Source organism: Halichoeres trimaculatus, unplaced genomic scaffold, assembly GCF_033239565.1.
Source record: "Halichoeres trimaculatus isolate MK-OKI-2021-1 unplaced genomic scaffold, fHalTri1.1 fHalTri1_scaffold_13, whole genome shotgun sequence".
NCBI classification, from domain to species: domain Eukaryota; kingdom Metazoa; phylum Chordata; class Actinopteri; order Labriformes; family Labridae; genus Halichoeres; species Halichoeres trimaculatus.
In genome coordinates, this window is record NW_027437191.1 from 16856942 (window position 1) to 16875211 (window position 18270).

An 18270-nucleotide genomic window follows, 5' to 3' on the forward strand; every position below is an offset into this window, starting at 1 on the left:
CCTCACTTCTGGGCTTTGGGCTCAAGGCCTTTGAACATCAAACATCTTGGCTCTGCGCAGCAGGAAAAGCAAATGCTAACACTATGAAATAACTGGATTCCATAAGGGTGAGTTGGTTTTTGTATCCTGGTATTTGGCATCCTTTTGAGCCTGCTGTAAGAGTTACTCTGCAACACTTCTGGAGCACCATTTCTGAAAAAATGATTGTATGAATCATTATTTCACCTTTAACAAAAATAATTTGGCTTTTCATAAAAAGATCATCTACACAGTTGCAGCAGTGATGTCATACCTCAGTTTATTTTAGGTCATCTGATGACATATGAGCTCTCACCATGACAACTGTTCCCACTGAACCCACCCAAAAAATGTTGTTGAAGGCAATGGGAAAGTGACAAGCGGGAAATATTTAGTTTGAATTGTGCTCTTCATATTTGGTACATTAAATGATATGTAAAAGATAAATAAATAAATAAATAAATAAAAAATGAATGTAGACTTTTGCCTGTATAATCCTGGTCAATACTGGAGGATTCAGTAAAAAAAAAAAAAAATCACCCACTTTGCATGTTGGGTAATCCAACCACGGTCACTTATACGCTGTTTGAATCTTCTTTGCTACATTTTCCCATCCACCAACATATGTTTTCTGACTGTACTTCCTGCGCCCATCTGTCAGGGTAGCACTCTTCCACTAGGCTTCCCGTCAGCCTATCACTGCGCTCCTGGGCTCTGACGTCAAGACCAGGAAGCAGCGAGCTGCCAGCTTGCTTTGTTTTGTTTGGGTAGTCTGAGTTGAATAAGAGACGCAGAGACACGCAGAGAGGTCCGTGCGGGCGACGACCCGCTAACTAAATGGGGAGAGACATATCGGGGATGGAAGATGACGAACCGATAACTGACGCTTATAAAATGCCGACTTTCACCGGCAGCTTCGAGGAAGGGAGAGTGAAAACGTCCCGCAACCTGCCGACGGAAACTTCCTTCACGGACGGCAAAGTTGAGCGGCCGGTCAAAGATTTGGGCCGCCGTGTCGCCAGCTCGGTCTCCCGGGTGTCACTGGACGGAGACGAGGGGCACACGGAGGAGAAGACCAGCGAGGAGGAGGGGGATGCGAAGGGCAACAACAACAACAACTGCAACGGCGGAGGAGGAGAGAGGAGGAGGGCGAGCGCTGTCGAGATTTTGAGGAGGAATTTCGGGGTTTCTAAGTCTCCTTCTCTTCGTCTGGGCACAAACACTCGGATGCATCGCAGTATTGAGCATGAAGCCCCAGAAGGAACGGTTGACACAGACATTAAAAGCGGCGGCGGAAGCGAATTAAACGGCAGCAGAAACTCGGAGCCTGAAACTGGCGACGCGGGGACAGAAAACGAGCCAACCTTGAGTGACTTTACGACTTTGGACGTGCAGGGAGTTGAATTTGTTTCTGTCACAGGTCAGTGCCGTCATAAGAGTGACAGTGACAACAAAACAGACTCGTTGGACGAGTTTCTAAATGATGAAGAGCACGTTTACTGTACAGTTTATTGCATCGCCAACGACATACATCGGAGAGACGTTGAAATCACAGACGATGACACGGTCACATCTGATGCTCCGGAGACAGACTCGGAAACAGGACAGGGAATGGGTGAAAATCCTGGACCAGTATTGTACACGATGGAGGACCTGGTGGACCGATATGGGGTTGCCCTCCCTAGGCTGTCCTCGGTGCTGTCCAATGCAGACCCCACAATGCGGAGCTGCCGGGTGTGCCTGGAAGTTAAAACCATCGCACCCATGCCCTGCTGCAGGATGGCCGTGTGTGATGAGTGTCTGAGAATCTACGTCAGCAACATGGTTGGTTTGGGGAGGGACAGCAGAGGGTGGGTGAGGAGGGTAACACAGGGCTGAGGTTTGGCTTGTCCTAGAATCAGGCAGCATTGCTGGGTCAGCCAGCAGCTGGCTGTGCAACACACACACACACACACACACACACACACGCACACTTTCTGTACTTCTCTCTCACACCTTATTATGTGTCATATTTGGCATCTTATCTTATCTCCCCCAAGGCCAGAACATGACTAGAGATTCTGAGAACTGTTATAAAAATATGTCCTCAACAGGATGTGGTTGAATTAAATTTGATACAGATTGTTTTGATTTAAGCTTCTGAAAGGGCGCTTCTTATTCCATTACCTAAGAAGTTGGTTTTATTCAATTATTATAAAAATATCACATGCCATCCTCTGCACCGATTTTACCCCGAGTAGGCTTGGTTTTCCTAAACAGTGTAGTGTGTTTGTTGACAAAAGCACATGTGATGGGCTGAAATTTTGACACTTAAATACAGCTCTAACTACTTTTTGATAAAGAAACACTACCATAGCATTGGTATACCAAGCTATTGTAGATTCTGAGACCAGTTTTAGCATATGAGTTTGATTAACACAGCCACTACAAAAACAAAACCTGCTGCTTGATTTATCAAAGTTAAGTTGAAGAACTGAAAGTATAAAATGATGTTTAATTCCAGTTTGAAATAAGTGAAGCTTATAAAAAAAATGAGTTTCAGGCCTGTAGCAGTTCAGAGCTGCAGGCTTTCCTTAAACTTTTTGGGCCTTCTGGGTTTCCTTTTGACTTCAGAATTATGCCATAGCTTCATCTACACATACTGCAAACCTGATCCTCCATTGGCTCTAGCTGGAACTTTCAATAAACCAGAAGGTGTAGATTCTCCAGTAGTGAACCAGGGAGTTAGCTTGCTAGCTTGGTCCTTGCCCTCTGAAGCTCAACATATTAGAAGGATGACTTTAAAAAATGTTTCCAAATGTAACAGGAAGTCAGGACAGAGAAGCTAAAACTGGACCAACGTGCTATCTTTGCTGCTTGCCAGAAAACAGGGCTCAGCAGGAGTATGAGGAGGGAGAGCTGCAGAGTCATTCGCAGGACGTGACATATTTTTGTGGGGAGTCACTCAGCAACTCCTTTTACAACAAACTCCTCACAGAACTAAAGACACGTTATAAAAATACAAAAATCTAAAAGCTCTTGTGAACAAATATCTGGAGATAGAACATTTTAAACGCTGATTCAGTTCAGCTCTGATAGAAACACAGTCCCAGAAATGAAAGACACATCACTAATCACTGCGCTCTAACAGAGCCAGAGTGTTTCAGGATTTTTAAGCACCTTGTAAATGGACTTGTACCAGTCAGCAGCCTTCTGATCTTAATCCCAGTTTTGATAAAGCTGTATGCTGCTTCTGTTAGTCATGTTGGGGGAGATTTGAGAAAGAGTTACAATCTCAGGCCCTTGCTACTGCAGCTGTAATCTGCTTTAATCTGTTTAGATAAAACAGCCGTTATCAGTCATCCTGACTGCCTTTATCTGTAATTATCTTGCTTTGATAACAGGGCATGAATAATGATACAAACACAGAGTAAAGCACAGTCTCTGATAAGAACACAGAGGAGGAGAAAAGGGTCGTGTAAACTATCCTTTGTAGGTGGATTATTTTTCTATTGATGTGCTACAAACTCAATCCAGCACACATGCTTGAATATTATCGCTTCATACATTGGTAAACTAGATGGATGACACAGGTTGCTTGCTCATCAGTGATTTACTTTGTCATTTCGATCCTCTTTGATGAACTTGGCAGTTTGTCTGGTTCTTTTCAGGGTTGTAGCAAAGTTGAGTCTGGAGTCATAAGTGTTGAGTCTGAGCCACCAGACAAGAATGAGGTCTTGTCTGTCTTGCATAAAAGCCTAAAAAGTGGATGCATTCAATGATTCACTGCCAGTGTCTGATAACCTCAGAAATATCTGCAGCTATTACTCAGAATTTTAACCAACCAAACAACTCGGACCAAAGTTTATTAAAAATAAAAAAAATAAAAAAATAAAATAAAAACAATTAAAATAAAAAATAAAAAAGTTTATTTTAAGTGATAGTTGCTAACATTACCATTAGCATGCTAACACAGTAATATAACCCTGTGGGGATTGGGAAACATTGTTCAGGGGGTTTTGAAATACCTGAAAAAGTTAAAAACTATTTACAACTGCATTTGTTACCTGTTATAACAAAAAGGGGTTCAATTTCCTGTTATTTCACAAAAACAGAAAATATTGAATCAGTTCACCACTTTTCTCTGATACCACAAACCTCTGTGGTATTAGAGGTGATGAGCCAGGGTAACAATGGCAATATGGTAGTGGCAGCATATTGACATTTCTGCTAATCAGCTAAGTCGCAATCCTGGACCTTTTCAACAGTCCCACGTAACTTTACTTACTTTTCCTGGATATATATCTTTTCAAGTCTTTGTCTCCTCCTTGTTGGTTTAATAAGTGTTTAATAAGGCAAATGCACAAAATGACATTAATAAGTATAAAACATAAATGTTAAGAGTCTGTGTTAATAAATCGTTTGTCTCAAGTCTGAATGCAGTCAAAGCCTAAGTCAAAGTACAGTTCCCAGTCATCAGTGCTTGAGTCCAAACCAAGTCACAAGCCTTGAAAATCAGAGTTGGACCAGACTCAGAGACTAGGACTTAAGTAATGTGACTCTGGTTAAAATAAAAAATGATAAACTAAAGTAAGACTGCAACTCCCACCATCCACACTGGTGACTGATGTAACGATAAGTGATGAGGTCAGTACTAACTACAGAGAAGCAGCTTAGCTTTGCTTTTCTGAATAGACCTAAACCATTTCTGTGTATTTACTAATGGATTATGAACTGATTTTTCACTAACACTGTTAAAAATCTAACAGTGGGTACTGTTGAATGCTTATTCATGCACAATCAGAGCGTGAAATACCAGGAGGTGTCTGGGTGGGGCTACTTTATCGACACAAGAGACCACCTGAAAAGCCTCAACTGCAAAATTTTGGGATGTAGTTGAGAAGTATCATCATTTCTTCACCTGCTTACAAGCAAAAGCATGCCATGTTTTTTTTTTAACTAAGTTCATCAAAATGACTATATTCGCACAAAATAATACAGAGGAATATTGTCTCTGATGAAGCTCGTAGTATGTATGCATATGTTAGCGAGAGGGAAGCGTGAGTGTAAAACAGAGCAGGTGTGTCCCATGGTCCTGTAGCTGTGCAGCTTCATTGATCACAATGCTGGACTGGGTGATGTGTGTTTGAATTGTGTATGTGCATTACTTGTGGTTTTGAATGCTGCATGCTGTGTGAGAGCTCAGCCTGATACTGGAGCCCTGGTTAGGGTGGACCCCTGACTGTAACCAGATACTTTGCACTTTGAAAAAATATCATTATAGAATGATACAAATCTGTGATTATTCTCTGGATTTGCCTTTTTGATTCAGTCATACATTCAGCAAAGCTAAGACAAAACTTTATATAGAGACCTTGTAGCCATCATTTCCTCTTAGCTAACTGTTTTGGTGATCATTTTCATTGCTTTTTGCTAACTTTTAACTCTGCTGAGTTGTATTCAACCCTTTGAAAATCAAGGTCCCCCAAGTGGGGCACTTTGAAGTCGCTCTGCAATAAAAGGTGTCAAACAAAGCACTTATCACTCATAAATATAGTCATATTTTACATTTGATTCAACAGGAGAAACTTAGCCACAAATGCCGTCAAGTCATACTCATACAAACTTTATTTTTTGTTTGGGTAATACCAAAACTGACACCCCTGGACAAAGTTCCCAAGTCAAATATACCTTATAGATGCAGTAATGCTCATTTCAACTTGGCTATGTTACTTTTTTAGCAGAGATGCAAATAAGAGACCAGGGCTTAAAGGGTTAAAGTCAAATTTATAACCACAAGTGAAAACTACTGTATCATTGCTTATTGACTCACTTTATGTTACACTCTTGAGTTCTTAATCTGATTTTATTAACCTACTCAACCCTATTTAAGTTTATTTTGTCATCAAATTATTTTTTATAATGTAGACTTAATTTAGCAATAACTTCAAACAGATTCAGACTTTTCAAAGTTTATTGTCACTTCACACTCCCAATAAACAATACTCGTTGTTTTTAGAAATGACCTGATGTTCACTCAAGTCCTGAGGTGACTGTGTAATCTCTGCAGCTCATCTGTTCCTAAGTGGTAATCATTTATAAGGCGTCCAGTCATCTCTTGTTTTATCTTTTTTATGAGAGTGAAATTCAGGACAAGTCACCCAAGTTTCTAACACACCGCAAACAGTGATGTGTGTGTGTGTGTGTGTGTGTGTGTGTGTGTGTGTGTGTGTGTGTGTGTGTGTGTGTGTGTGTGTGTGTGTGTGTGTGTGTGTGTGTGTGTGTGTGTGTGTGTGTGTGTATGTGGTAGACAAATAGAGCAGCAGCAGTCCTAACCTGTCCGACCTGTCTGGCAGTGGTCATCACAGCGTCAGTGTTGTGGCAACAGAATGAACCATAGGGGAGGACACTTTATCATTATCATGCAATAGGCTGTTATTCTGGTGTGTGTGAGTGTGTGTGAGAGAGTGAGCACGTGCTGTAGGTGATGTTGGGTGTAACACCACCAGAGGCAGATGCTTTTGTGCTTTGCTTTTTGTCTGCTGTCATCTCATGTCTCTCTATCTCTCTCTCTCTCTCTCTCACACACACACACCCACACACACACACACACACACACACACACACACACACACACACACGCACACACATAATGCCTCATTACGTGTCAGTGCAACCTCTCCCGCTGCCTTTGATGGACTTAAAATGTGCGTGTGTGTGTGTGTGTGTGTGTGTGTGTGTGTGTGTGTGTGGGAAGGGGGTGGGGGGTATGACATACATCATGGTGCATGAACTAAGTAAGAAAAGGAGAGCTGGAACATAAGAAAGAGAGGCCCTTGAGGAAGAAAGACTAAAAGTGAGAGGTCCGTGGTAAAAACCAGGCCAGAGAACAAGAGGAGAGCTTTTAAGATTTCTCTGTGAGCCTCCTGATGACACTCCTCGGTCAGATTAAATGACATCTTAACACACTTAAATTACTTTGGCTTTCAATGACCCCAGGTGTAAACTCAATGACAGGGTGTTATACTCTTATGTAATGTAGTGAGAGGTGAGAGAATTTGCGTCTGTCCCGTGTGAATCTTACAGGGCCCTGAAGGAAGTGAACTGTATGTGGAGGAGGGAGGCCTGTGGAGACTTACTGTGTCTGAATGTGCTTGGTGACATATCAAAACCCACGGCTTCCTTCAGTCTTTCAATCATCAGCATCATGCCTCCACCATCATCATTTTAGAAGAAAGTGAAGCCAAAATGCTGCTTGGATGCTGCTGATTTACTGCACTACAGATCTCCTAACCGAAGCACATGTTTAACTTACAGATACAGGACTTAAGATCCTTCAGGTCAGTGCAGCCCACATCAGACCTTCTTTGCAAACACACATCATCTGGAAACAGGGCTGTCAAATGTGATATCATTTTTTTTTTTTGTTTCTTTTTTTCCTTTTTTTTTCTTATAAAATTAAAGAAAACAAAACCAGGCTTCTTTTAAAAATTAACGCTCCATATGAAAACCATATGCTACCATAGAAAATATGTCTGAGAAGAAACTATTTGACATGTATTGGCATTTCAGAACTGGGCAATGTTCCATCTGTTTCTAGTGGAGGAATCTTTTTAAGTCAGTCAGTCACCAGGGGGCGCTCTAAAAGTTTTGGCCCAGGATGGCTCTTTGGGAAGCTTTTGTGTTGTTGTTATTTTTTTATACAGTCTATGCTTCAGTGGATTGTAACCCTTCGAGTAAAAGTTGTTTCACTTTAGAATAGAATAGAAAATTCTTTATTGATGAGGGGAAATTCAGGAGGAGTCACTTCAGCAATCAAGAAAACAAAAAGCAAGAAAGTGTATAGAAAGTGCAAAAAGGTCCATAAGAAAATAGATGAGGCCAGCTTGTCCATCATTCTCCAGTTCAGCCAGCCTCCACCTCCACAGGGTCCAGGACTGAGCTTCTTCAGTCATGCTCCATCTCTGTCTCCTGTGTCTTGTCTGCTCACAGCAGGTGAAGCTCTTCCAATGTGGCGTTGGTGTCTGATTTTAGCTCCGTTAGCCATGTCTGTGAATAGCATGATGCTACTCTGCCTTCTGGTATTCCCTCTGTTGCTGGGTTAGCACAGCTAGCACATCCATCTTACTGGAGATAGATCTTACGTTCCCAATAATGATGGATGGAAGGACAGGTCGATGTATTCACTTCTTAGCTCACACCTGAGAACCAGCTAGTCCTTTTCACCTTGTGGAAAATCATCAGGCCTTGCACCATTTAGCATTGACATGCCACAGGCTGCTAACAGCTGATTTCTCATGTAAACACTGTGATCATGGTTACATGTAAGATCTCCAGACAAACACAGGAGAAAAAATAGTAAAAATATCACTGAAGACATAACCAGTTTGCTGTCTATAACCAACAAATGAATCATACAAAGTAATGATCCAGGGAGCTTTTGTGTTGTCCATGTTTTTATACAGTATGCATATGGCATATTCAGATATTAGTGCTGTTGAAAGCGGGACAGTTGTATTGGAAAGACATGTTGGTTCAGTACTAACCCTGCCAGCGATGAGTATCACTAGAGGTACGTATTATTTTTGCTATGCAGTAATATAAACCATTTTTATGCATGTAGAAAAAAGCAATTAGTTGTGACCATTAGATGGTAAAGGTGACACCATAGAGTTTTCCCTGTAAAGTAAGCCCAGTCCTCATTGTTTGCTTCACTCTGTGCACTCTTTGCAGTCACATGTAGATCGTGTCTTATAACAGTGCCTCGCTCTACAATTGCATAGTTTGACACTGTATAAAAATTTTAAGGAAAAAATCAATTTGTGTACCAGGTGCAAAAAAGGAATACTGTTTAAAGATTAAAGCTTAAAGATTCAAAGTATTGCTTAACTTAATTTTAATATGTGCATTTTATTCTGTTCTGACTTAAAACTCATTATAAAATCTTGTAACAGTTGAGCAGTCCACAACTTACAACAAAAGCCATCAAACGCAGATCTTACATGCACATACACACATGCTTAGATTATATGAGATTTAATTCAATTCATTCTTAGTGTAACTGTTTGCATTAAATAAATAAAACTGTTATGAAACACGGTATATTTGAGATACACTGCATGGTTAAATGGGCTTTATGAAGACACAATTATTATCTATTTTGTTTTCTCATTGGAGGTATATTTTTTTCCCATGAGACTGACACTTTATTTGATGTTTGACTATGAAAACAGATAAAAGCCCGACTTCTCCTGTCTGATCAAACAGCTCTGCTCTGAATCAGCAGCTAGGTAGACTAGTTTAGATGTGTTTATTTGATTTGTGTGTGCATGGCATATCATTTGTTGACAAGATAGTTAATGGGTACCATTGTTAATAATGCAAATAATACAGCGGTGATTCCTTAAAATATTTGTCTGATATTTGCACTTCAGAAGCATTTATGTGTTTTTTATTTTTTATTTATTTTATTTTATTTGTTTATTTGACAGGGACGATACATACCACATTGCCACAATGGGAAAATGTGAACACATATAAGACGTCTTGCTTCAGCTAATTTGCAGTCCTTGTCCCTGGTCAGGATTTACAGTACAATGAGTTATACAAAATACAGATACAGTTTTACAAATCGAGTAATACAGTGAAAACAGTCAATAAATACCATAAATAAATAGACACAGTTGTAGTGAATTAGAGCTAAAACACAGTTTACATTTAACATCAAAGATCATTAAAATAGTTTACTGTTAGTTACTTATGAGAAATTAGTGTTCACATTTCTGCTGCTGTTTAAGCCACTGTTTAACTTTTGCCACTGTTGAACAGTGGCTGTTTTGTCTTTAATAAATGCTTTAAATGCTTTGCTTTTTTGTTTTTTAAATCTGTTTTCCCTCTAGTAATCATTGCTCTTGTCTTGGTTGTTTCCCAGGTCCGAATAGCCAAAACATACATCCGCTGCCTGAACCCAGAGTGTAGTGGCCACCTGGACGAGGGATTGGTGGTTTCCCATTTAGCTGCTGAAGACCTGGCAAAGTATCGCTACTTTCTGGAGCTGAGTCAGCTAGACTCAAGCACCAAACCCTGCCCTCAGTGCACTCACTTCACCTCTCTGAAGGAGCAGAATCCAAACCGTGCCGAGCACAAATACAAGGTGAGATGACTACAAAACATCAACAGGAAGTAAAACGAAGAGATTTAACGGTGTGTGCAACTAAATTATGTTTACAAAGTGAGTTTAGCTTGTGTCTCCTATGCTTTGTTCTCGATGTAGATCCAGTGTAGCAATTGCCAATTTGTGTGGTGCTTTAAATGCCACGCACCATGGCATAATGGGCTCAAATGCCGAGAGTACAGAAAAGGAGACAAGCTGCTACGAACCTGGGCCAGTGTCATAGAGCATGGACAAAGAAACGCCCAGAAATGTCCACAGTGCAAGGTAAGAGCTAGGATCTGCAGAGGAAACAAGCCGTGATGTAACAGTGGGTGTGTGTAAGTGGAAACTTTGTTGACTGATGGAGGACGGAAGCACTGTAGATGAAAAAATCAATGACGGTTAAGCATGAGAGCGAAGACATATGATGGATGCAGAGCTGTAGAGAAGGAGATGGATGCATTGCAGCTAAGTGCATGTTGAACAGCAGAGCGAAAATGCACGGACAGCAAACATGGAAAAACAAATGATGCCTCTGCTGCAGAAAAACTAAATCTGTAAGAGTCACTCCAGCAGTTGTAGAAAGACTCCTCTTACAGTCCTATTACAACCAGACAAGTCTACACAATATCTAATTGGACTGTCAGAAGATGACAAAGCATACAGCTATTAAGCTTATTACAGAACATGAGAAGTGTTTGCTGACAGCTGAAAACATTCTCCATCTGTGTTCATCTCCATGATGCTCCATGTCTCTGAGTTTGAGCTTTGGCAGCAGGCAGAGACGATCCTGTCTGACTGTGAGGCAAACAAATTGGTGTCATGCTGTGTTTAGCCGCAAAAAGAGGCTGAAAGCAGCTGGACTGAACACCCAGTTTATAGTTAGACTTTTCACTCCCCCAGCAGCCAAAAAAGCAATGATCCAGTAAGTTTTCTGCTGCATATACAGCGCAGTGAACTTCATCAGAGGCTGGGCCAGATGCTCAGCACTTTGATGCTGGAAAAAGACTCAGAAAGTGTTGATTGAGGCAGACTGAATGAATGAGTTTTACAGTGATTGATGATAAAATTAGGTCCCAAGTTAAAATTGCTAATGCATGTAGGTTTGTATCAATAATGTATGGAAAGTTTTAAGAGAAAACGAATAATCTTGTTTTGCTTTTGTCTTTAGATTCATATCCAGCGTACAGAGGGATGTGACCATATGACATGTGCACAGTGTAACACAAATTTCTGTTACCGCTGTGGAGAGCGCTACAGACACCTACGGTTAGAAACTTTTCTTGGAGCGCGCTTTTTTTTAACTGCTGAGTTATTCCAGTCTCCTTTGTCACTTTTAATATCCTCCATGACAGAATCTCTTTTTTACTTTAAAATTTCCTGTCCTCAGGTTTTTTGGGGACCACACATCCAACCTCAGCGTGTTTGGATGCAAGTTCCGCTATCTACCTGATAAACCTCACCTGAGACGGCTCATTCGAGGGTCTGTTTGTGGTAAGTTTGTCTGTGGGGGAAGAGTATCAGGAATGTGCTCTTTTATTGACGAGAGATAAGCTAATTAATGTCAGCAGAATTTCAACTTTTTTATCATTAGCTTGCAGTGTTGTTGTCTTTTTTGTCTTCTGAGGAAAAGTCAAGTGATGTTAAACCTTTACTGAATACACATAATTTTGACCAAGTTACAGAAAAAGTCAGTCAGACATCTGCTTCTGAACAAAACATAGAAAATCTATTTGTAGATAGATCTGATGGCTTTGTTTAGAATGAGGAATTATTTTGTGAATAAAAAACTGAAGGTTTATAAAACATCAATAACATAAAATTTTTAACTGTGGTAGACGATGTAAAGCAAGTTGATAAACAGCAGTAAATAAAAACAATGCAGTGTTACAGATAGCTCGATTTAGCTTTTGGCCTTACCCTACTTCTGTGGAATACACAAAAAATAAGCACCAATGTTCGGTGTGATCCTTTGAAGCCTATGCTGTGTTTTAATTGAGATTTTCAAGATGCATAATTGAACAACTGGAAAAGCAATCAGAAAGCACAGACCTGCACCAAGTATATTGTGATTGTGACGCAACACTTTAGTCCTACTTTAATGTTATACTCCCTTTCAGCAGACTGTCTGCTACAATTTGGTGTTAGTTGCAGGTTTGTGCAATAATTTGTTACCTGACAGTGTTGAAAATTATGATGACCCAGTACATATTTCATATTCTAGATCTGAGAATCCAGAATATTGCCAGGATCGGGATCGTACTTTTACATCTGCCAGAAACTATGGTTACCTTGTCTTGTATTCTTTTGCAAAGCAGTCCGACCAATGACAAAGAATCCTTTAAAAAAATCCAGACGGTGATCCGGATCACCTCCAAAAGTTTATCACTTCTTCCTTATCCCATTTTGAACATTTTCTCAATATTTCATCAAGATCTGTTTGTTACACAGAAAAAAACTGAAATCTTACTCAGTGTTTTTGTCTTTTATAAGTAAAAATTGTCTTATTATACTTGATATGAGCCACTTTCAACTTATCAATCCAGAAAAATGTCTTGTTTCAAGTTATCAGAGTACAAAAATGAGGTTTGAATCGCTTGTAACCAGTAAAAAAAATTGCCAATGGAGCAAGAAAAAATTGCTTGAAAATTTCCTTGAGACTAGAACAGTGTCTTAATACAAGTTACTTTTCTCTTGTTCCATTGGCAGATTTTTTTTACTGGTTACGAGCAATTCAGACCTCATTTTGTCCTTAAATAACTTTGAACAAGACATTTTTCTGGATTGGTCATGTGAATTTGGCTCATATTGAGTCTAAAAAGGAATTTTGTACTGAAAATAAGACAGAAACACTTGATAAGATTTCAGTTTTTGCAGTGTACTTTTTGTGTTATGTTGTTCACAAACAAACTCTCCCAAAAACATAACCTCCTTGGTGTAGGTAGTAATTGCATTTGCGAATTTGCTTGTAGATACACATTTTGCCTTTATAAGGTCACTGCCGACTTGACTCACCAACAGGCAACGTGTAGCCATCAGCAGAGAGACCAAAGGCTTGCCACTTGTCCTCATCCAAACTTGAACGAAGCTGGCGGAGTTCAGTATTTTCAGTTTGGCCTTCAAAAACATACATCATACAGTCTGTGGTTAAAATGAATAATACTGGATCAAATTATAGAAAAGTAACTTGTGGTGTGCCACAGGGGTCAGTTTTTGGACCCAATTTCTTTATTTTTACTGTAAATGATATCTATAGAATTTTCATCACTTAAACTTAGTTCCACTTGCAGAAATGTTTATTAAAAACAGAAAAAGTGAGCTGATAAAGGTAGCTTTTAGGTTGGTAAGATAATGTCTTTACTACAACAGGGTAAAACTAAAATGGTTTAATTTAAAAAAAATGAATTCAAACGGAGTTAAAATTGAAAAATTCTACAAATGAAGAATTTCTGGGAGTAACTAAAAATCGTTATCTGATGAAAGCACCACAAAAAACAGTATAACTATAGATATTCTTTAATATAAAGATATATGTTAAATAAGAAATGTTTAAACTGTATTGTTCTCTTATTACGCTGTATGCTACATACTGTGTCGAGGCAGAGGGACATGTTAACCTGTATAGGGCAGGCAGAAGTAGGTGATTTTGTATTTGATAAGTTCAATAATCACTCATATTGAAGTTGAAAAGGATATATCACCATATTTATCACCAGCATTACCTTTATGAGCATGTTAGCATGCTAAAAGTTGAAGTGTGATTTATAGCAGCCCCATTAGCACTTTAACACAGCCTGTTCAAAGACATTTAGTTTTGTGTTTCTCTTCACGGTCTGTGTTAAAAGCACAGAGACAGATGGTGGGCTGAAGTTGTTTCACCACCGAGTGGTTGATGGAGGTAGTAACAAGGAGAAAACAGAGCTGCTGTCAGAACAGAACAGCCTCGTGTGCGTGGATGAGGAGCTCGGGATGTTTGTTTACAAGCTGTGCCTCTCTGTAACACTGTTTTAATTACACACTAGGATAGCTTCATGGCGGTGTAAAAGCAGAGAAGTGGTGTAGCTGCTGAGTCCGATTAAGGTGCAGAATCTCTATACATGGGCTTGTGCCTGAAAGAGCAGACTCAGTGAGACGTGAGCATGGCTGCAGACTTGTTTTTCCTCTAAGTCAAACATACTACTTTTGTTATATCTACAGCTGCAAATTTACACTTTGGCCCTACCGAGCTGCTGTATCTTTTGCTCTGAATTGGCCTGGTTAACAATATTGATCACCCAATGAACTCTGGTGGGCAATAAACAGTTAACTTCTCTGGTGTATGCACATTCCTCTTCATTTTCTGTAACTCTGCTTGAGTAAGTGCTTTCCTGCATTGTTCTGAATACCCATGACCCAATAAATCAGTGTAACAATGCTGCACTCAGCTGTGGATTATAAATGCAGATTAGAGAGAGAAGAGTATTCCCCATCCAGCACTGGATAGAAACATTAAGCTAGCTCGGTTTCTGGTGTGAAGCTTCCTTTAAAAGCAAACCACCATGTCTCATCTGTGAAGATATATTTCACCGTCTAAAGGAACATAAACTCTGTGTTCAGAGACAAGTTCGATTAACAAAGCATGAAGATTTCACACTTCAGATTATGTTTTTTCTTATCTGTCTTTTCACAGTCATCTAATTTGTGCACAAGCGAGCCCCCAGGAGGATCAGCTCCTGTTTAGTAGACATGACTGACTCTGCTCTCCGTTGCAGCCACAGCCAGTTTTGTCAGCCTGCTGCTTGTTGAACTGGGTGATAATTTTTGCCTTAGCAAGAGACATTTTCCCCATCACATCTCACATCACTGTCCTCGTGCTGCAGACTGTTAAAGGCACAGTTTTTTGCATGTAATGAGGGATGTTTCACTGGAGATAATTTACTCTAAAATCTGTTCAACATTCTCTACCCGCTACAGCCGTATTGCTGCTCAGTAGACAGCAACAACAAAAACCTTTCGGAGGGATGCATTCAAATTCAGACTATTATCATTTTAACTTTGATTTATGCTTTTTCTACTCTGAGTGTCACTTTTCTGTTTTTCTGTTTCTCCTCTGCAGCCACCAAGGTGCTGATAGCTCCAGTGGTCATCCTGCTGGTCGTGGTGCTCGGAGCCCTTGCGCTGGTCATAGGTAACATAATTATACACATGTGGACACTCGTGCACATTAGGTGGGGAACAGCTGCAGAGAGAACAAACAGATAACAGCAGTTCAGTTTGTATGTATGTCAGATATGTTTTTTTCTTCACAGCACAACAGGTGTGTTAGAAAAAATCATAATGCTTCAAAAATGCTTCATTCCAGTGTACACTAACAGAGAGTTTTTGTTTTTAAAATGCCAAAGCTCTAAACCCAGATAATCGCTCTCTGGGTGAAACTGAAACTACATTTACTGGTAATATCATCCAGCTGCACTCTGTTTGCACTCTGTGAAACAGTATTATGAAGCACTGAGGCCTGAGCTGAACTGTAATTAGTGTTAATCTTTTCCCCGTGTCTGTACGACTGACAGATGATCTGCTGCGGGCTAACATGCCGTGATGGGAGATTCATATTTATTTTCATCGCTAATAGAATCAGTGCTGTGCTGCTGTCTCTCTGCGGTTGTCTCTTTTCAGCTCAATTAATTTCACATAGACTAAATCTGTTTACTTAAAGATGGAATAAGTCATTCATGAAGCTTGTACCATTATCACACATTCAAGAATTTACACATTCTGCTTCTTCTTCTTCTTCTGTGACCTGCTTCCCCTCTGTCTGCAGGTTTGGTCGTGTTCCCAGTCTACTACGTCTGTAAAAGGAGGAAGAAGCAGCGCACTCAGGGCTCAGGACGCTGGATCTGAAACCTGCCCTGCACTCCATCCACACACTACAACACACACTGCTGAAAGGGCAACGCCCACATCTCCTCAGGGACGAACATGCCAGCCTGAGTCACTGGGACAGCAGCCCACAATTAGAGAGGAACGCAAACCCATGGATTGGCGCCTGGTTGATCGCACGTCATCGTGTTAGAGAGAGTTTACATCTGCTGCAGGAGGAGTCCCCCTCAACCAGAGAAGGAAAATATTATAACTTTACAGCCATCAGATATTTAAAGCAGCTTTCTCATATTTAACAACAGCAGCCTTTCAGGTAAACAATCACAGGTAACACACTGATGCAGCTTTGTTTACACCTGCACTTGAATTAACGTGTTAAAAACAGAAAACTGAAGCTTCACCTGAAATAATGACGAACAGTACACCTGTTGTGTGACAGTGTCCAGTTATAAACTGCTGGAGAAGGCTCAAAGGACAGGAAGAGCACACATGTACAAGAACAAAATAAAACGCAAAAGGAAATACTTTTGTCTTCATATCAAACTTTCACAAAAGCTTTTCCTTTCGTTATTTTGCTGCAGCTGCAAGGAAAAGGTGCAAGACAGAAACCAAACCTGGAGCAAGCCATGATGTAAACAAATGAGTCCTCAGAGGTGCATCAAATATGAATTTGTTTATTTTACTAGACTTAGGTTTTTTCAGGACACTTCTCTAAATGAAGGACTACATTTTAAGGAATGGGATGCTGAGACCTGTGCAGTGTCACTTCCACAAACTCAACTGTGCTTCAAGTTTTCAAGTTGCTCTCTCATTAGTGACACCACATTTTGAAATCCATCTCTTCTCTCCAACAAGGAGGTCCTGATTCAAAACACAACTAACCCCAATGACTCCCAAATCAAATACTGGAAAAGCCATGTTGAATTTTGACACCACATTCCCCCACCCTCCCTCCTGTGTGTTTCTGTTGTCCCCACTTTCCTTTGCCCTGCTCTTTGCCTGCCAGGTCAGATGATGGCTAACACATTCTCCTGCCCAGCATGTTGTGTCTGCTGTGCCCACATACTGTTTGCCACTGTCTGCATTGTCAAAAGGAAAAAAAAAAGCTGAGCTGCTGTGCGGTGACTGTGCCAAAACAAATCGCTGAATGTGGCAGGACGCTCCTGTCCCTTTGTCTCATATTTTGTTACTGTTTTTTTTCCTGTGGTTGCCAATCGCAGAGGATTGGGTTGTGAAGCCTGCATGAAAAAATAAACTTTGAAGCTTGCAGGGATGATATGCATTAGATGATAAAATTTCTAATGCACTTTCTCCAGCCTTTGGGTGGGTCTGTTAAAAAAATATTAGCATGAGGGTGCAGTGCACTAAATGAGATGGATTCAGTTTCCATATCTGTTTTAAAATGATCAGGTTTATAGGATTTTGCAGATTTTTTCTCGATGAATTATAACACACACGCGCTCACAACTTATCAGCTCATTCACAACTGCACACGCTGTAAGAAAGCACACACATGAAAAGATGACAGGTAACTGAAAATTTTGAGGGGCTCTAAAGGCTGTCACTTGACTGCAGCAGGAACTCACTGTCCTTGTTTGAAACATGAGCACACATCCACCTGAGGACTCAGAAATCAAAGCCAAAGTGGTTTTAGGATTTTTTTTCTCCTCCACCTGTCTCACTTGTACATGAAGTGCTATGTTTTTTTGTTTTGTTTTGTTTTATGCTGCATCATGAGAGTGTAAAGACCGTTTCAGACACAGTGAAGGCAAACAGGATGATGCACACAAGAGACGTCTGGATGAATGACCAACTTATAATTCAAAGATGGGAAATGGTGAAATAATAAACTGATGTAGCACATACTGACTTTGACATCTCATGTCAAATCTAAAACAAAAATCTGGATTTAAAGCAGGGTTGATAAAAAACATTCTCTGCATTGGTAATCTCCAACTACACCTGAAGGTCACAGACAAACTTCTCACAGTTCTCCAGACATCAGGTTTAAATCCACTCTCAGGGAGTTTTTGTTTTCTCAGAGTCCTCCATCTACACAAACAGAAATCCTGTACTGATGCCAAGTGAGGCTTTTCAATCATATGAAAACCCAGAGAGTTTAAACAATGTAGTTTAAAAATCCTCACTGATGCACACACTGTGTTGAATGTTGCGCAAGGCTGAGGGATCTTAAAGATATGCATAAATCACTGGCTTTATTTTAACGTTGTAATGAATTTGCCAAATGAGACTTAACATTT

At 40.2% G+C, this 18270-nt stretch overlaps 1 protein-coding gene across 1 annotated transcript; it reads left to right on the top strand.

Annotated features, from left to right (window-relative positions):
* The first annotated feature begins 747 nt into the window (after positions 1-747).
* On the top strand, positions 748-17910 carry rnf217 (ring finger protein 217). Its single transcript, XM_074685652.1, has 7 exons — positions 748-1842; positions 9929-10150; positions 10271-10435; positions 11322-11419; positions 11541-11644; positions 15246-15317; positions 15951-17910. Exons 1-7 carry the CDS (start codon positions 856-858, stop codon positions 16028-16030), a joined length of 1728 nt encoding a protein of 575 aa, XP_074541753.1. The 5' UTR covers positions 748-855; the 3' UTR covers positions 16031-17910.
* The last annotated feature ends 360 nt before the right edge of the window (positions 17911-18270 follow it).

Coding starts and splice junctions, on each gene's coding strand:
- rnf217 (XM_074685652.1), top strand. CDS start 856: ATGGGGAGAGACATATCGGGGATGGAAGATGACGAACCGATAACTGAC. Junction 1,843..9,928: donor GAATCTACGTCAGCAACATG/GTTGGTTTGGGG, acceptor GTTGTTTCCCAG/GTCCGAATAGCCAAAACATA. Junction 15,318..15,950: donor AGCCCTTGCGCTGGTCATAG/GTAACATAATTA, acceptor CTCTGTCTGCAG/GTTTGGTCGTGTTCCCAGTC.